At 43.5% G+C, this 20,018-nt stretch overlaps 1 protein-coding gene across 3 annotated transcripts in view; it reads right to left on the bottom strand.

The window, feature by feature from the left end:
- Positions 1-14,709, bottom strand: part of LOC108934711 (tubby protein homolog) — a 46,673-nt gene extending 31,964 nt beyond the window's left edge. For 2 of the 3 annotated variants that reach the window (XM_018752763.1, XM_018752769.2), the window contains exon 1: positions 14,481-14,709. In XM_018752763.1, the coding sequence (XP_018608279.1) occupies positions 14,481-14,539 (59 nt within the window). In that variant the 5' untranslated portion in view covers positions 14,540-14,709. The remainder of the gene's footprint in view (positions 1-14,480) is intronic. The other variant, XM_018752764.1, reaches the window with a different exon arrangement.
- Positions 14,710-20,018: the final 5,309 nt, after the last annotated feature.

Here is a 20,018-nt window from a genome sequence, read left to right as displayed (position 1 = left end):
TCAGGGGCAACTCCGGAGAAGAAATCAAATAGAAACTCAACATCTCCTGGTGACATACACCTACTCTCACAGTTACAGGGGCTGTCTGGTGGTCCACAAAACCCTTCCCGAGGGGCTGGCCATCTAGAGCGGTCACTTTGAGACGCCCCCCAATGGGTTTGGAAGGGATACTATGAGACCGAGCAAACCCAATGTCCATGAAGCACCCTGCTGCTCCCGAATCCACCATTGCTTGCGTCTGTACCTGTCCTGCGCCCCAGGATAACATAACGGGTACAGCGAGGCGGTTACAACAGAGGGTGCCACTCACCTTGGCCTCAGGGCGGACAGGGCACTGAAGACGGAAGCGACTAGGGTCACCACAGTAAAGACAGAGGCGTTTTCGTAGTCTTCGCTGCCGTTCGGTGAAGGGCAGGCGCCCCAGCCCCAGCTGCATTGGCTTTGCTTCCTCCTGTGCGGGACAGCATCTTTCTGGAGCCGGTTCTGAGGCTGGTCCCTGGGTTCTGATCTGGTGATCTAAGGTAACAGCGGTTTCTATGAACCGATCAAGGGTCCATCTTTCTCCTCGGAACACCATTTCACTGCGGATGTGTGGGTTTAGACCACAGCGAAAACTAGCCAACAAAGTTCTCTCTCCCCAATCGCTGCGTTCTGCAAGGACACGAAATTCTATGGCGTAATCTGCCACCTTGCTGTAGATTCATGAGTCTTTCACTCAGCTGTTCTTCTGGGTGAGCCAGTCCGAAAATGGCGAGGAACCGGCTCTTGAACTGTGCCAAGTGCTGGGGAAGTCATTTGTCCAGACTGCTGTCGCGCACTCAAGTGCTCTGCCCGTGAGCAGAGAGAGAGCGTAGGTGATCCGGCTCTGTTCTGTGCTGTAAACAAGGGGCATACTGGAAAAAACAAGCTCACATTGAAATAAGAAACCTTCACATTGCGCTGGGGTCCCGTCAAAGCGGGTCGGGGGAGACAAGTGGAAACCGCGTGATAGAGAAGGAGTTGCGTTCGACAAGTCAGGCGCTGCAGGACCGGCTGCACGTTTCTCAATGGGCTGTGTGGGCGAACGTGACGTATTCAGCACGCTTACCACCTGGTTTTAAGAGGCGATGAGGTTGTGGAGCGTCTGTTCCATACCGGCCAAGCGCGCTTCATGCGAGTCCAACTCCGCCTGGAGATGGTTCAGCTCCGCTGGATCCGTATACGAGGCGGAACCTTCTGTCATGGCCGGGTCTGAGGGAAGTGGCGGACCCAAGTGCAGAGCGGTAATCATGGTGGTGTCTTCGGGGAAATGCGAGAGAGGAGGTCAGAGGACGGGCAAAGGGTCTTTGAGGTGCGAACGTCGTAACAGGGAGGATCCAAAAGGCGAGGTCAGTACACAGGCAAGAGGTCGATGATCAGAAAGAGGCAGCAGATCGGGGGAACAAGGGACGGGTTCGGGGAAGGCGTTCAGGAACAGGAAATGGCTGGAGAAGGTCGCTAATGAGGAGGCTGACGCAGCCTTTTATGCTGTAGTCTGCGTTGCGTCACAGGTGTTCCGTGTTGGCCCGGAGGTGTGGGCGTGGCAGAGAGAAGGTAATCCGGAAGCTCTTCATTCCTATGGGGTCTACTCTAATGAGTCTCAGGCTGCACAGACAATGTGTAAATATTGGGTAAACTGAATGTATATATTATTCTTTCACCCAGGTACACTAAGCAGCATGTAGCATAGTGGCTACCAGACTACACTGCTGACTGTCAAAGGTTGAAGTGAAATGAAGGTCTCTTGTACTTTTCCTAAAAAAATGAAGTTTTAGCAAGGTATAACAAATGCAAAAATGTTTTGAGAAAATAAACTTCTTGCAGGAACCTGACCTTTGAATGACAACCCTATACATTTAAACAAAATAAGAGCTCTAAATATGGTCTGACCTTAAAACAAATCAATGAAGAGATGCGGAATGATACAAGTGTCACACCCCCATTAACGAGTCCAGCAGCGACACCTGGTGCCATGTAGGCTACTCACCAATAAAAGGCTTCTCCGGAAGCTCCCCTATCGCGGAACCTCTGCAAGGAGCAACCGCCGTCTTTCACCGAGAGTGCTTTCCCTTGTCTTGTGATTGTTTTGGATTTCCTGACCTGTGCCTGTTTTCCTGACTACGAGTTCGTGTTTTCCCTAGTACGACGTTCGCTCATCGCCTGACCTTTTGCCTGTCCTCTGACTCCTCTTCCGCCTGACCCCAGATACAATAAAGAAACCCGGAACCTGAGCTCTGTGCCTGTGTCCGATCCGTCCTCGCCTACACACCGGCATGGCAACAAGCACCTTCAGTGATTTTCTTCTGTTTAGCCACCCAACAAAAAAAACATACTCTTGTCTGGTCAGTTCAATCAAAGCAAAGTGAATTTACTCTTCTCAGAAACATCTGAATCGGTGTGCCTGTGTCTTTGTTTTCAGACTGACAGCATGTTCCACATTCCAGTAAGGCAAATACAGGCACGCCAAGGACATCACCAAGAAATATATTTTTTTTAATCAATGCTTTTTGGCTCACATTGGCTGACTTGGAAGTGTGAGCTAAAGATGACATTTTACTAGCGTCCAGTCAGAGTGCTCTCATGGTCTCCAGGCTAACATATTCATTTTCCAGGTGGCAACATGGAGCTGCCACCATAGTTACCATCATGTAAAAGGAATACGTTGCCTCACACAATGTCTCTGTGCTCAGCATGTGTTCAGCCCAGTACAAGTAGCAACCACCTGTGTATTCCTGCCACTGTTCACAGCCACTACACTGTGTCAGTGTCTTTAAACTACACATCATATCTGAGGGAACTTTGTGGACTCTCTTTGGAAATGTCTGTGGACGCTCCCCCATTTTCAACAGTGTAGTTAAATTATGTCCCAGCAACTGACTTTGCATCAGATGAATCATATGTTCACAATGGTGAAAGTTGTAACCACGGGAAGGTACACTTATCAGCTCTTAACAAAATAAGGAAAAAGAAAATGGAATGATAACAGGTGTTGCTTTTTTAATAGTCTTTTTTAATACAGTCATGACTAGACTCAGTAGTTTTCTGCAGCAAACTCACACAACTATTCTCCCGAAGACCTCTTGCAAAATGTGTAACATTGAATCAGGACTGAACAGAACTGAGATACTCCAGTGCAATTTATTGCCCTCTTTGTATGTTTATGTGAGAAAGTCCAGCATTTTTATCATCACGCACTGCTCACTGACTAACACATGTGTGTATCAGATGTCTCCTTGTGTAAAAGGGGGATGCTGTAAACTGCACCCATGAGACTAATAGAAAATTACATACAATACCACAAAGAACATTCTAGTACCAAAAGTACAAACTTTATTGTACATCATCCAAAATGATAATAGCATTTTTTTTTAGAGAAAAGCAGAGAGAAGCCCCTGTTGCTTTAAGAATCATCTTCAGTGTCATCCTTCCACTCATTCTGATCTATGGATAACGGGACTTACAGCAAGAACTTTAATAAATCATTTTTGTCGCAGTATCCCTTAAAAACAAACTGCGTAGCTGCACACATCTTGTTTTTTCAAAAAAATAATCTGATGATTCAGAAATATCTCAAGGGACCTTATTGCATGGTGACTAAGTGAAAGATTATGTCTTTAATCCTCTAAAGTGCTGTGGTTTGGGAAAGGCTGATGTGTTTGCTCATCCATCACGTCCACAAATGTGGCTGTGCTAACTGTGTGTTACACTGGCACACAGTTCCGGGCAAACATTCAGGAAAGTAAAAAAACTGTGTAATAAAACGGACTAATGAGGCATGAAATTTTGTCATCTTTAATGACTGTTTTCTTGACTAAATATATAAGCAAATTATATAGTACAGTATGAGTATGTGGATAACAGAAAAACTGAGTGCTGGGATTGTAAGAAAGTAGAGCTCCTGAAGTACATATCTGGATCCTAGCTATCAGTTAATTATTGAACAAGGACTTTGTTATGAAACCAATAAAAACAATAATTCCAAAGATGTATCACATAACAATATACTACAAATGTTCAGCTCACTCACCTAAGCGCTACATCGACCTTTAATGGAGTTTTAAAAAATTTGTTCCATTGCTTGATCCATATATCACTGTATTGCAAAAGTAACAAGACATTTCTATCTTAAAACAAGAGACACAATCTACTGTTCGTGAATATCCTAAAGGTAGAGCAGCATAAACCATCCTCTTCTTTAGCTAACATTTAACCCAATTTAAGGATGATGTTAAATGCCCTCAGACTTGGTTAAATATTACCGAAATAATTTAGAAAGCACTGAAGAGTGCATTCTGGCTTACCTGACCTCATGCAGGACCGAAGAGCTCCAGGTTATGCAACAGGCCTGTCCACTTGACCATTCTGAGTGTAGAACTGAAAGGCTAAAGGAATAAATGCTACAGGCCTGTGATGCTAAGGGGGAAGCCTTTCAACTTCCCACAATCCATATGAATACAATACTGTATACAGACTTCTGTAGTTCAGAGGGTTGAACAAATGGCAGCTTGCCCCCTCTGTTTAACCAGAGCACAGTTCCTTTATAGAAACTGAAAAAACATGCTGAGGAGTTCAGTAATCACCTCACATCTTTAATTCCCCACCAAAGGCTCTCCATGATGAAATCCTGTCAGCATGTGTATTATCATGCTATGATTAATGGGGGTGGCGCTCTCATGTCTCTCTCATCACCTGTTCTTGGATGAATTGATGAAAAACAACTTTGGTGTTATTTACTGCTGCTCAGGAGGTCCCTTGTGTCATGTCTTCCCACTAGATACGAAGCAGCTGATAGCATGGTGGTTAAGGACAGTAACTTGAAACCTGAAAATTGCAAGTTTAACTCGCAGGAGGAGACCTGCTAGTATACTAGAGACAAAAGTGTTTAACTGCATCAATAAAATCCCAGCAAAATGAACTGATAACATGTATAAGTTAATCTGGCACAGGGGTCCAAAAGCAAAAGCCTATCAGTTCTCGGTCCTTACAGGTGATGTGGTGGAATTAACTCTCTGTTCCACAGAACTGCAGAATCCCTTCCAGCACACAAGAAGGGTTTCAAAATCTTTGTTAGTCCTTAACCTCCTGTTAATTTTAATCTTCCTTATTCTGAATTTGTATGTCACTTCTACAAGTAGATTCTTGAATATGTGCACCAAGAGAAAAACATCAGCAAAATTAATAAATCTAAATGTAATCTTGGAGAAAAGTATATGCCACATGCAAGTGTGTAAATAAATAAAGGAACTTACTAGGCAACTAAATAAACACACACACACACACACACACACACACACACACACACACCATTTTTGGAACCGCTAGTCCCATACAGGGTCACGGGGAACAGGAGCCTACCCGGTAACACAGGGCATAAGGCGGGAGGGGGAGGGGACACACCCAGGACAGGACACCAGTCCGTCGCAAGGCACCCCAAGCAGGACTTGAACCCCAGACCCACTGGAGAGCAGGACCCGGTCCAACCCACTGCACCACTATGCCACCGCGCCCCCCTAAATAAAAACAATTACATTTTTCTTTTGGCTCCTATCTGAGGTGCAATGCAAACATTGGTCAGTCACTTTACTTTCATTACAACACGTGCCATAGTGATCAGTAATAGTAAGCTCCTAAGGAGGCTTCCTTCATGCCCCCGCTGAAAGAACAAACAAAAACAAACCTCACATGCTTGGTATTTTGCCAAGAAAGAAGGTATAATATACAATCATATTTCTTACATACCTAAATTAAGAATTTGCAACAACAATTTAAAACAAATATGTGGCCTTTGTGATGCTTAAAGTGCATGCACTACTGGAGGATAAAACTGAATTAATGTTTTTAGCTGTCCAGTCAGCACCATGTCAAGCATTAGTGATTTCAGAACCATGGAGAGCTACCCATTCCCTGCGGACAGAACGCCTGTTCAATTAAATTCAGAAAGCATATTGATGTGAGAATGCAAACTGAGCCAGATTCGAACCAAAGCCCAGGAGTTGCGAGGCATCAGCACTGCCTGCTCTACCTCCATAGCACCTGATCCTGCATTATCAAAAACTGAGATAAATTATACAGATGCAAAATTACACACATTATTCCATTTGCAGTACAGCTTTGTCCCATCGTACAATCGTAATTTGCTCTAAAAAAAAAAAGCTTCATTAGATGAATTCTCATAACTCAAAGATGTAATTATCTTTAGTTTCAATACTAATCATGCATTCCTGAGCCCCAAAAGATAGACCCATTTATTCTAAAATATCACCAAAACCCAGGAAAATGGACAAAATAAATTCAGTAGTAGCATTAGTTATCATCACAAGGAAGTTTCCCTTCGTTAACCCTCTCAGGGCCAAATTAATCCTATCAGTAGGAAAATTCTGTACCAGCTGATGCTAATTTGCAATGTCTGGCTGGAGAGGGAAAATTTACTATGTAATACTGAAGGTCTACCTGCACTTAATCAGCTCTTTCACAGCTATAGTGTTCTGTACACTTAAAGCATAAGTTTCCTCGGAGCACACTGATTTTATGTTTCTGATGGATGGGTGTCTCTAAATCACCCATAGAGTGTAAATGTGTGTGTGTGTGTGTGTGTGTGTGTGTGTGTGTGTGTGTGTGTGTGTACAGCAAAAAAACCATCACACCAGAAACCTTATGGGCTATGCAACAAAAAGGTGTGCTTAAAAATTAAAAATATAATACTAAACATATTCTAAAAATATATTGTCATTTCTTATTATTATTATTTTTTTTATTTTTATTTTTTATAGAGCGCTCTTCTCATGCAGTGACACTGAGCGCTTTAACACAGGCAAACAGCAAGAAAAATTGATACAAACAAAGAAGACAGTCAACTAATGGCTACCATAATGAAGAAATTATAGAGCTATAAGTATACCTACTGGCCACTGGGGAAAGGAACAAAAACTCCCAACTGAAGGTTGAGGGAGAAAAAAAACCTCTGGGGGTCCACGGGCCAGTGGTTGCCCACCCCTCCTGGGCATTCTAGAAAGTAACAATTTGTAAGCCAGTGTGTAACAAATAAGTATAAAGTCTATTAGTTCTCAGTCCTTACAGGTGATGTGGTGGAATTAACTCTTATAAATTTCTTATAAATATAAAAATACAATATAAACAGAATTTTTAGAAAATATATTCATAGAAAGCCCCATGCATCTACCTGTGTTTGTGGTTTCATCCCACAGATCGAAGACATGTGTTTCAGGTTAACTGGTGACTCAAAATGGCCTCTAATATATGTGTGTGTGGTAATTTAACTACTGTATAGATGGGTGAATGACTAAGGAGTTTACTGTTGTGTATCTAACATTGTAAGTCACTGTAAATAAAGGTGTCAGCTAAATATTAATCATTGTAAAGCACCTTGAACCAAAGTATCTGCATCATTAGGCACGAAAAATCCAAATTCAATCCTCATAAACACAAAGAAATACATCATAAGTAGGGCTATTAAATGAAACCTCCCATAAAGGCAAATTCTGTATGGAAAATGCTAATAAAAACTAAAAGGAGTGACTTGCAAATTTACCTTGACATGTATTCATTTATTGTACAGTTACATTTTTTCATTTAGCTGACACTCTTCTCCAAAGCAACTTACAATTATTTATCCATTTATACAGCTGCACAATTTCATTGGAGCAATTTAGAGTATGTACCTTGCTCAAGAGTACTATAGCTAGAGGTGGGTATTGAACCTGTGACCTTCAGAGCAAAAGGCAGTAGCTCTAACCACTATGTTACTAGCAATCCCAAGTTAAACAAAAACTACACAGATGCCTGCAAGACGTTTCAGAAAAGTTGGGCCAGGGTAGTTTAACACTAATAATGATGTGACAAGTTGAAATAACAAGCTGATGTGGAACACGTAATGTTAAAGAGGTGAGGCAGTCATATTACAGTATATAAGGAGCCTCCAAAAAAGGCCTAGTCCTTCAAGAGCAAGAAAGGGTTGAGACTCACCAATTTGTCAATAGATGTATCAGCGAATAATCCAGCACTTTGAGAACAACTTTCCCCAATGATAAATCGGTAGAATTTTGTGCATATCATCCTCTACAGTGCACAATATAATCAAAAGACTGAAGAAATTTGGTCAAATCTTGGTGCGTAAAGGGGAAGGTCAAAAACCACTTCTGAATGTGTGTGATCTTTGATCCCTCAGATGTTCGTGTCTTAAAAACTATCATGCGTCTGTAATGGATATCATGACATGGACACGGGAATACTGTGGCAAACCTTTGTCAGTCAACACCGTTCGCCGCTGCATTCCCGGATGCAAGTTAAGGCTTTAATATGCAAGGCAGAAGCCATACATCAACGCTGTCCAGAAGAGCAGTCAAGTTCTCTGGGTTAGTCTCATCTGAGATGAACAATAGCACAGTGGAACCATGGGTTGTGGTCCAAGGAGTCAACATTTCAATTAGATTTTAGAAAAACGGCCATCGTGTTCTCCAGGCCAAAGAGGAAAAGGACCATCCAAGCTGTAACCAGCATCAGGTCAAAAAGCCAGCATCTGTCATGGTACGGGGGTGTGCCAGTACCCATGGCATGGGTAACTTGCACATCTGTGAGGGCACATATAATGCAGAAAGATATGTACAAATTTTGGAGCACCATAAGCTGCCATCCAGACACTGTCTTTTCCAACAGGATAACGCCAAACCACATTCTGCCCAGATTACAAGTGCATGGCTGCGTAAGCAGAGAAAGCAGATACTAAACTGGCCTGCCTGCAGTCCTGACCTGTATCCTATTGAGAATATATGGCACATTATGAATCGCCAATGAAGGCCCCCGTACAATTGCGCAGATGTGCATAATGAATTAATGGGAGGAAAATTCCACTTGCTAAACTTAACCATCTGGTGTCTCCAGTGCCCAAAATCTTAATAAGTGTTATTAAAAGACATGGTGATGTTACACAGTTGTACTATACTGTATTATTACTATTATTATTATTATTATTATTACAAATATTTGACTGTTTAGACTTTTTTGGAATGCGTTGCAGGCATCAATTTTGGAATAAACGTATATATTAAAACATGAACCACCTTGTCTTTTTTACTGTTTTTGTTTGAATACACACACGCACATGCGCATTGTCAGAAGCCGCTTATCCTGAGCAGGGTCACAGCAACCCAGGATGAGATGCCTGTCTGCTGCAGGGCACCCCAAGCAGGACTCGAGCCCCAAACCCTTGCAAGAGCAGGCACAGGCCAAGTCTGCTGTGCCACCACACCCTGCTGTTTGAATGCACCTCAAAGTAAATTTACAAATCAATCCTTTTTTGTTTCTATCAGCATTTTCCATACTGTCCCAACCTTTTTGGAATTGGGGTTGTAGTTGATAGATAAATGGAAAAGAAGCTCATCCACAAATCATAACCTGACAATCTAAGAACAATGGAAAAATGGAATTTGACAAAGTACCTTGCTTTGCCACAGTAGAGGAAGCAAATGAGCTTGTAATAACAAATGTCCTGGGGACATTTCTTATGAAAAGGAGTAAACAGTGGCGTGATCTTCTGGAGCAACTATCTTTGACCCATGCAAGCGTTTTCATAATGACAAAAATTTAAATGGTTTAGCATAAGGTGTTTCTGCTTTACAGATAAAAAGTCCATATTACTTGTCTCAAACTGTCACCATTCTGAGCACCAATCTCATTTATAAAAACACATCACCTATGAACTGTTACTCTAGCAAAGACCAGATGTCTCATGTCAGGAAAGAAATAAGCAGCTACTGCTGGTCACTCACAGGATCATCAGTCTTTGCTGTTTATTGCTTTGCGCTGACTAGAGACACTGGTAGCCTGTGACTCGGGAGGTCGACAGAGATGGTGGGCTGCTAGTATGGCCATGTTACCCAAAAGACTACACAGTCAACAAATCAATAATCACTTGCATCACATCTTCCTTACACCGAAAGGACATCTTGGTTAGGAAGCAGCTCAACAGAAAAAACGAAGCAGCTCAGTTTCAGAGTAAATTTAAAACCTCAGCTGAGACGCCATGTAATAGCTAAATTTCCACGAGAGATGAGCTGTATTGCCTGCTAATGGAGAGGCCAATTATTTATAATTGTCAGTGTTCATTCTCAACTACAGGACAATTCACATTTATTACAAGGATTTAATTAACATCACTTTTGTTTATTTGATATCAATTACTTTGTGAATATAAGGCATGCATCCATTTACATAGTCACTTAGCTGATGCTTTTTTCCAAAGAAACTTACAATGTTAACCTACTTACCATTATTAACCCATTTATACAGGTGGGCAATTTAGGGTAAGGACCTTGCCAAAAGAATACTACAGCAGAAGGTGAGACTTGAACCTAGAACCTTTTGGTCCAAAGACAACACCTCTAACTATGCCACCAGCTGTCCCACTAACCATTGGTTTGCATCAGCTGCTTTTCCTGTTCAGGACTGCAGGGGTCCAGCGCCTGTCCTGGAATCACTGAATACAAGGTAGAAAGGGGTACACCCTAGACGGGTTGCCAGTCCATCACAGTGAACAGGACATATTTAATAAATACCAAAGCATTTTATTTTTGAAGAGCTGCATAAATTTGGTCAAGACAATAATAAAATGAAAAATTCAGTAAAACTACATTCCTGTGTTTTGAGCTTTGAAAGTGTTACAGTTTTTACAACCATCACTTCCTTGCTTCTATCAGACATTAAATCCCTTCTTCCCTGGTGTCAACACAAAGCTAGCTGCTGCTATTTACCAAGCAACAAGTATATCTGCCTGCTTAGAGGAAGACATGGAAGTAAAAAACAAACTGTTGAGTTCATTGTTCCATTTCAGGAACTGTGAGACACCCCCAGGATGGGGCACTGGCCTCAAAAATCAGCACTGAGCCTTGTATGATTAAAACACATTTCAGTGAAGGTGACACCAGGCAGTAATAAATATCTGTGTGCAATCTGGAATTGATAGCTGCTGTCTGAAAGTAAAATAATTGTCTGAGTTGGTCTACATGGCAGCAAAAACCAAACCAATAAAGAATAACAATTTAGCTGCCAACACATGCACAAGACGTAGCAAAAAATCTGTTAACTAAGACACAGATAAATACAATCATTTGACAAAAATGGGTGGCGCAGTAGCACAAAGAGTACTGCTGGTGCTTTGAGGCTCCTGTGCTATACATTTAGACATGGGTTTAAATCTGAATCAGTATGTGTGCGGTTTGTGCTTTCCCTGTGCCCTCTTACAATCCAACAACATATATTTCAGATGAATTGGAGACTGTAAGCTGTCCTTAGTGTATACATGCATGATTGTATGCTGCAATTGTATGCTACACTGTCTCTGCAACTGCCATTGGACTACATTAATCCTGCACAGAGCAAAGTAGTTGATGAAAATGGATTTCAACAAAAATGAAAAGAAGCACACAATAAACCCTAGTTAGAGTACATTTTTTCAAGTTAAATGCATTGAAAGTACCATGGGAAGTGAAACAGATAGAACAGCAGTCTAGTGACATCTGACCATGCAGTGTCTGGTTACGAAAACAATTCTGTTCTAATTATCATGTTAGCTATACAGCAGAAATCTTGCGGCACTTTGGAATTTTTTTTTTTGGACAAAAAAACCATAGATATAAGATAACTATTCTTTTTCACATCTTAAACTGCTTTGCTTTATCCAAAACAAATAATTTAGTTAGTATTTTCAATGTTTAATGATGCAAGCAAGTCAAATGAAGCACCTTATTTAAGAATAAGAGCATGAGGTCACCTGAAATCTTTACTCTTTGTGTCACAGTTTTCTTCTCTGTCCCTGCCCACCTTACTCAGGAGACGGACATGACTTCTTCAACCAAACATTTCAAGGAAACCATGTAATTAATCTCCCAGGGTAGATGATGTTCTAGTGACTCAAAACAGGGACGTTTTAGTCATGAATCTAGGTTCCTAGCCACATCCTCAACCATGCATACATATTAAGGCTTGTAGGCAGGAGGTAGTTTAGTGAGAACAGCTACAGACTTGAAATCTTAAGATTGCTGGTTCTATTCCCTCTGTTGTCTTATTTTTGCATTTGGTACCTCCCTTGATTTTCTGTTATAAATATGCTGGATTTAATGGGTACTAAACATTCCTTTGGCTAACTGTATAGCTAAGCAATATAATATTATATTATTAGCTTTTAATGCAATTAGCTTGTCAGTTATATATACACTGTTATTGTACTGTGCATTTCTGTTTTTAAAATAAAAATGCAGGCATGTTAACTGTTTTGAGTGTTTTCCCAGTTTAATAACCAATTAATGTTGACTGGACAAAACATTATGAAAACCTACTTGTGTACACACGTACCTTCCATGACTTTCTTTTCTGCCCCTTCTAAAACTTCAATAAATACACACACACATTTTCAAAACCGCTTGTCCCATACAGGGTCACGGGGAACCGGAGCCTACGCGGTAACACAGGGCGCAAGGCCGGAGGGGGAGGGGACACACCCAGGACGGGACGCCAGTCCGTCGCAAGGCACCCCAAGCGGGACTCGAACCCCAGACCCACCGGAAAGCAGGACCGTGGTCCAACCCACTGCGCCACCGCACCCCCCTTGAACTTCAATACATGACCAGAAATTTACTGGAACCTTCTGAGGCAAGAATTATAGTCAGAAGAGAATGATCAGCATAAATGACCTTAACTGCCAATGGCAAATGCAACACATGCACATTGGCTGAAGCTGCTTGTCCCAAGCAGTTTCATGATGAACTGGAGCCTAACCTGGAATCGCAGGGCATAAGGCTGGTGGTGGGAGGGGACACAGCAGGATGGGATGCCAGTCCGTCATAAGGCACCCCAAGAGGGACTTGAGCCCCAGACCCACCGGAGAGCAGGACCTGGCCAAGCCCGCTGCACCACCGCACCCCCAGTGTTGCTAAATATATTAATTAAAACCTATACACAGACTGAACCACTCATCCCATAGAGGGTTGCAGGGAGCCAGAGCCTAACCCAGGAACACAGGGCATAAGGCTAGAGGGGGGAGGGGACACACCCAGGACAGGATGCCAATCCATCACAAGGCACCCCAAGCAGGACTCGAACCCCAGACCAACTGGAGAGCAGGACCCGGTCCAACCCACTACGCCACTGCGTCACCACGCCCCCCTTAGATAAACCTAAGATCTAACATTAATAAAAATACAAATAAAACACAAGTATCATTAGTGTAATTTAACATCCGGAGCTGTAAGGGAAAAGTGATTTATTCAGTCACTATGACTGTCCTGGATTCTGGCAACCTATCCATTTAATCAATGACCTACACTATAAAGCTCACTCTAATTAGCGTACCATTGTTGGAGACAAAGCGGCAGAGACGTCATGCACAAATACTGACCCTGCATCCAGACCATAGCGGAAAAGCAAAACCTAAAGTACTGCCCATGTGTCACACGCTACTTATATCTTTAACTAGCATAAAAACAAAAACAAATAACTTCTCCCTTTTCCCGAGACTGTTGATGAGAAAACTTCAACAGCAGTGTGTGAGAAGTCTTGGGAAGCAATAAAAAGCAGTGACCTCAGCAGTGTCTCCTGGGACCAGAGTACAAACATAGAATACCAATTACACAGAAGCCGAGAGTTTATCAAGGATCCACAGGGGAGTAAACAAACAATCCTCTGGTGTTCTGCTGGGGTGGGATGGGGCAAAGTGACACAGTGCCAGGATTGGTGAGTATAACTCAGTCATTTCTTCATACTAAGTGCTCTGGAAATTTATTCACGATACCGTATGTCTTCAGCTGTATGTTTTAGCAAACGGTTGAGGTGCTGTGGCTTTCGGAAGTACTTTGACAGCAGTCTGCGAACTGAGAACTGAAAACTGTACAGTAAAGTTGATGGCAAAGGAAATGCAGAGAGACACTTTTACCAGAATTTCACAGCTCACTCAAGAGATTAGTGTTAATAGATAGTTTACAGGGTAGCTCTGCCATACTGTACACTCATTCATGTTAAACATGGTAATCAAGTGCTGGGTATTTTACTTGCCAGAAGAAGATATAAACATTGTGAACAGGTTGGTCATTCAAAAGTTATTCCCAGGAGGTATGAATCCGCATAATTATATTTCCCAGCAGATGAACCGAGAGAACTTTAACTTTCACTTGTATTCATATAAAAAATGGACACTTGAGGGTTGCTGTATCAGAGGAGACACATTTTACCAACTCACTGTCTGCAAATACTAGGTAGGTGATTTTTTTTGTGAGAGGTGAGACACATAAGCCTTAGGCTAAGCGCACCGCGGCTCGGTTAATACACAGAGTACGGCAGAAACACACAGGACCCGTTTACTCCGTAAAACACTGTAATGTGATTAAGGCTCTCTCCCACACACCGGTCACACTTCGAAAGGAAATGTTAACGAAGGTGGTAAAAAGGCACCATACCTGTCGTAACTCCAACGACTATAAGACCTGGTCCTGCTGCTGTTACTCACTCCATCCATGTCCGTTTTTTCTCTCAGGATCTTAAATAAACCTTAAAATAAAACAAATAAATAAATGCATTATGACTTATCATTATTAAGAACACATTTACCGCAACGAGGCCACGGCGGCCGCACTGTGGGAAGCGAACCGAACGTCGTGTTCCCTCCCTGTGGCGGTTCGGAACCGGTTCGCTTCGCTGTCTCGCGACGTGACGGACGCTGCCGCACGCGCCACCGCTGGACGAGTAGGGTAGAGGCGGGAAGAGAAGAGCTGCGCGCGCGACCCGAGTCACCGCACGTGCGCAGCGCTGCAAGATCACGGGTTCCCGCCGAAGGAGCAAGCGGTCCGTTTCTGATCGAGTTCCGTAGAAGACGAGTCTTTCTGCGCTGTGGGTCATGATAAAATGGCACAACTCTGAGCACTTTACCGTAGTGCAGTCCGCCCTCCTCACACCTACCCGTCACCAGAATGACAGCTGTGGCCTGAAAAGGCACAATTATGACAGAATTATGTGCGGTATACCGAGTATCTCGTGGCAGCGGGCTACGTAAGTGACAAAACTGAGGAGTCAGTGGGTCCATTTTTATTTCTATATGCTTTTTAATAGCTTTCGCCTCTGTCCTGCAATAACATTTCAGGCCCACAAAGATGATACAACCGTTCCCTTGAGACACACGAGGATCACGGAGGTGTGTGTTCGTGCCTCGTCAGGGCGCTGCTCGGTTTCGGTCTACCCTTGTAACAACAAGTGTCCATACGCGCTAAAACATCTGCTTTATTATAAATTATTCCCTTCCTTGCGCAGTGCAGAGAAAACACTGCTCTTGGTGAAACTAGTAGTGTAAGTCATGCGCTCACTCCTCACCATAAGTGACACAACTTACAATATACAACTAGTAGTAAATACATGTCACTTAATATATAACTTAAAAGCCTTCCCGAATACGGAAGTCAGTGGCACTTAGATTATTTATTCATTTCCCATTAACTGATTCTTTCTCCCCTATGGACAGGTGGGAATGGGGAAGGCGGATGGAGGCCGCGATGCGATGACGAGTGGCTCCTCCCAGGTGCAAAACTGCGCCTGTGCCTTTAATAAACATGTTCTTCGGCCGAAGGCTAACGGCTAAAGGCTAATGGCTAAAGGCTGAAGGCTAACGGCAAAAGGCTAATGGCTAACGGCGAGTGAGTGCCCCTGCCACACGTGCAAAAGGGCTCTTGTGGAAGCGGCCTCTGCTGTGATTTTCTCCAGAGAAAAGGGAGCACAGCGGAAGCCACAGTGGAGCGCCTTTTACTCCAGTTAGTAGCAGCAGCCAGGGTAGAGCACCTGAAGGACGTGGGTTCAGATCCCACCTCCTGCTGTATCGCCCTTCACAATGTACTAACCCTAAAAAAAAAACAGCTCTAAATGGAGAGTGTCAGTAAGCAGATATCAGAAGGCAAACAGTGTAAATAACAGGGTACTGTACACAGAAAGCCCTCATAAAGTATCAGCAGCGCTCAGATGCCATTGAAAAGAGCGCCAAAGGGGCACTTTATACGTCGGCAGGTGGCGCAGTGGTTAAGAAACCGATCCTAGTTTGACTTTTACATTTGTCAGATTGAGCCCCGGGTGGAGCTTTACTGTAGGAGCCCCAGGGAAGACCGTTAATGTACAGTTCAGTAAAAACACGCAGCTGTAAAAGTGAGTATTTAGTTATTGCCTCGGTTAAAATCGTAACCGTAACGGCGTAGCTTGGAATGAAAGCATAATTACGGGGCAGAATAATAAAAGGTTAGGAAACAAATTAAATAGTCATACTGTAACAGAAGGCATTTTAGCTGAATGAGTCATTGAATTTACTGCTGCAAATTAACAGCAGAGGACAAATACGCGTGTGTAAATAAACGGTAAAAAAAAAAAAAGAAAAAAAAACTCACTGACCGGCGTTTACTGGGTTATACTGTGGGAGTTCATTAACCCAGTCATGAGAAGTTGCGTTAGTGAGAAAATTATGCTTTAATTACAGAAAATTTGATATTTACCCTGTGTTTTACATTTACTGATTTAGCAGATAGTTTTCCCCAAGCGACGCACATCTCAGGGAACAACACGAAAAGTTACATGAACAGAAGCAGAGATTTGGACTCAGACACGTGATTCCACACTTCAGTCCATTTGTCTCTTACCACAGTATAAACCAGAGTACGTCACACGAGCAGCTGCATAACTGTTATTCAACATTAAACAAATTAAGAATTATTAAACGTAAAACAATCACACGTTTCTGGAGCACTAGGAGATGAAAGGAGAAGCGAGTCCGAAAGAGATGCGTTTTGAGACCCTTCACACGGAGTGAGAGATTCAGCAGTTCTGAGTGAGAGAGGGAGCTCATTCCACCACATCGGAGCCTGAACCGAAAACTTTCGTGCGCTTGGACCCCCAAGGAGGCAGAGCTGGAGGAGCGCACAGCGCGGTTGGAGTGCAGCAGGTGATCAGGTCAAAGCCCGAACGCTCCTTTTGCAAATCCATCTTTCACCACCAGATGGCAGTAAATCCCCGCTTTACATTTTCATTGAGCCCCTTATCTGACGCTTTTCTCCAGAGCGACTGACAATGATTTACTCCTTTATGCAGCTGGGTAACTTTACTGATACAGTTCTGGGTAAGTACTTTGCTCAAGTGTAGCTGGATGTGAGATTTGAACCTGCGACCTTTGAGTGTAAAAGCAACAGCTCTGACTACTATGCTACCAGCTGCCCCTCCCCTTTATCTTTTTAAACTTTCTATAAAACAATAATATACACAACTTTAATTTGTATTAATGTTCATAGGGAGTATACTACAGACTTTATTTAGAGCTTGATTTGTAGCACTTATATTTATGAGCATCAGAAAGGGCTTAGAAATTGACGTAAGGGCGTATTTCTGATTTCTTTAGTTAAATCATTCTTAATTTAGAAAAGATGTGCTCATGGCCACACAAAAAGAAAAAAGTCAAAGGACAGACAGGAGACAAAGGGGAAATTTTTTACACAGTGCTCATTCTTCACAAGGCTTCTCTTGGGTACCATGGAAACGTCTGCGACGGAGGCTGATACGGTTGGCATTAGGGACACGTCAGGCCTTCCTTATCGCGACAGCACTGGCCTACTGCTGTCCTCTTAACCCTCTCCGAGCCAGAATCTGAAGACAGTCAGTCTCATCTCATCTCATCCCATCCCATCCACACACAACACTAATGAAGGCCAAAGAAACGCACAACAAAACTTCCAAATGTTACTGAAATTTGTCGCGTTCTTGTCCAACAAAACGGACGCGGGTTCGACACCCTCTCCGCTACAGCTACTCAGCCGCTGCTCTATGAATTCAATTTAATTTGTTCATCCTGTATTTCCTACAACAATCTAAATTAATGTTGAAAAGAGGCTTTCACTAAAACATCAAACGCAACGCAAGACGCTTCACCACAACCGCTTGTAAATCAGCCTTGACGGTGCAGATGAATTGAAAAGAAAAAGTTAAGCACTCAAAATATCACAAAAGTTTTGTTAATCAACAAATTGGTTTAATCACTTTTATTGTAGCACCAAAAGCCACAAGGGGGGGGGGGGCAGAAATAAAACACATTGAGGTTCAGAGAAACCAGTTCTGCAAAGAGAGCCGTAAAGCGCTTTTGGACCCTCCGCACCGCGGTACAGAGCCTGGGGGCCTCGGACCTGGTCCAGCACACTTCCCGTACCACGTTGTGCTCAGGCCCAGGTTTCTCAAGGAGGACCTGCAGGATGTACACAGCAAGGCCAAGTAGAAGAAGGTCGAGTCAGCATGACTTATGGAGCAGGCGCACTCCATTGTGGGTAACGCAGACCCTTGGGGAGGAAAACGGCCCGCAACCGAACCGCAAAGTAAAGCTACAGTACAGTTAAATCTTGGGTTAAAAACGAAGCACGGTAAGTGATCCCGTCGCCGCATGTACACAAGTGCGTCGGCACAGAAAACTGGCTCACAGACATGTAAAAATACTTATTCACAAGTCAGGAAAGAAAATGATGTATAAAAGGATGTAGCAGAAAAGCGTGATTTCCTCTCATCGGCGGAATCGTCTCCGTCCGTCCCGCTCACACGACAGCGACGGCACGCCGCTTCTTCTCATCCCTTAGGGCGAAGCACTCGCACCGCGAAGGAAGATGAATAAAACGAAGGTGCGGCCGCGCAACGACGGGACGACAGGTAACCGGCGACGAGATGATGGGGATCAGCCCCACCGAACCGTCATCCTCAGCCGCACACCTGGCGTCCACCTCAGTCCTTTCCGCCTGCAACGTGGAAAGCGTACACCTACACTCATGCTAGTCATCTTTTTAAATTAAAAAAAAAAATCTGTTTATGATTTCCACCATCCAGTGAATGGCAGGTGTGTAGAACAGTGACGTTTTAAAAAAACAAAACAAAACATTCCTGCTAGATATTAAAAACCGCTGGTGTCACTGGAGTTCGAGGAACCCAACGATGACGTGTACCCAAGACCCGAAAGATGAAGACGACGACTTCTTGCGTGTTGAATGTTTTTCCATCTTTGACCTTAGGCATTTACGACTCAGCGGTGTAAACAAGGGCTTTTCCACACCACAGGAACCAAGATCCTTGCCGTTTCCAGCGTCCCTGCAGGGTATGAGCAGTACGGTATCTGCCCTGATGCCTCTCTCTTTGCCCTTTGTCTTCAGCCCGAGGCCGGGTACCAGCTGCATGAGACTCCCAGCTCTGCGGACGAGGAGTAAGAGGAAGCGGAGGCACAGTAGCAGAGAGCAAAAAAAAAAAGGGGGGGGGCGAAATTAAAGTTTTATGTCACAGGTTCTGCGATGCTGAGCCATAGAGGCAAAGTGAGATGAGGACACAGGAGGACGGCAGGACTTGGACTCGGACCCCCCGAACGGCAGCCTCCGAAAAGGGATGCCGATCGTTCGCTCTCCGGATGAGAGTCCCCGTCTCGCTGCCGTGTTCGCATAGAGTATATGACAAAGACCGGTACGCAGCTGTGTTCACGCGTGTCGATCTCAGCTGTATTTCTACCAGCCCATGTGCTGCAAATACATTTCCAAAGGCAGGGAGAGGAAAAGAAAAGAAAAAAAAAAAAAATCACTCCTGTACAGTAGTTAGCGAATGAAGAGAAGAAGCACAAATGGCACAAACGACATCCACGCATGGAAAGCTTCATTAGGACACATCACTCCATAAGGCAGAAATGTTTGTTTCTCTTTACACTTGAGCTGCTCTCCCGTGCGCCGTTTTGTCAGAGGTACAATGTCACCACAAGGCAAATTGGCTCCTTCAAAGTACAAAAAAAAAAAAAAAAAAACGGAATTGTTTGGTGGTTTACAAAGCAGTGCTTAGTGTTGGGAACGTTTTGTGTGTATGGTGTTTGTGTGTGTCTCTCTCACATGAAGATTTTCAACGTTTTTTCCAGTCTGCCCTTCAATCGGCCGGTCAGCACAGTCCCGGGCCGCTGTCTCCGGTCG

The sequence above is a fragment of the Scleropages formosus genome, chromosome 11, assembly GCF_900964775.1.
Source record: "Scleropages formosus chromosome 11, fSclFor1.1, whole genome shotgun sequence".
In the NCBI taxonomy this organism is placed as follows: Eukaryota; Metazoa; Chordata; class Actinopteri; order Osteoglossiformes; family Osteoglossidae; genus Scleropages; species Scleropages formosus.
Note: the sequence above shows the minus strand (reverse complement) of the source record. Positions and strands in the feature narration are given on the sequence as shown.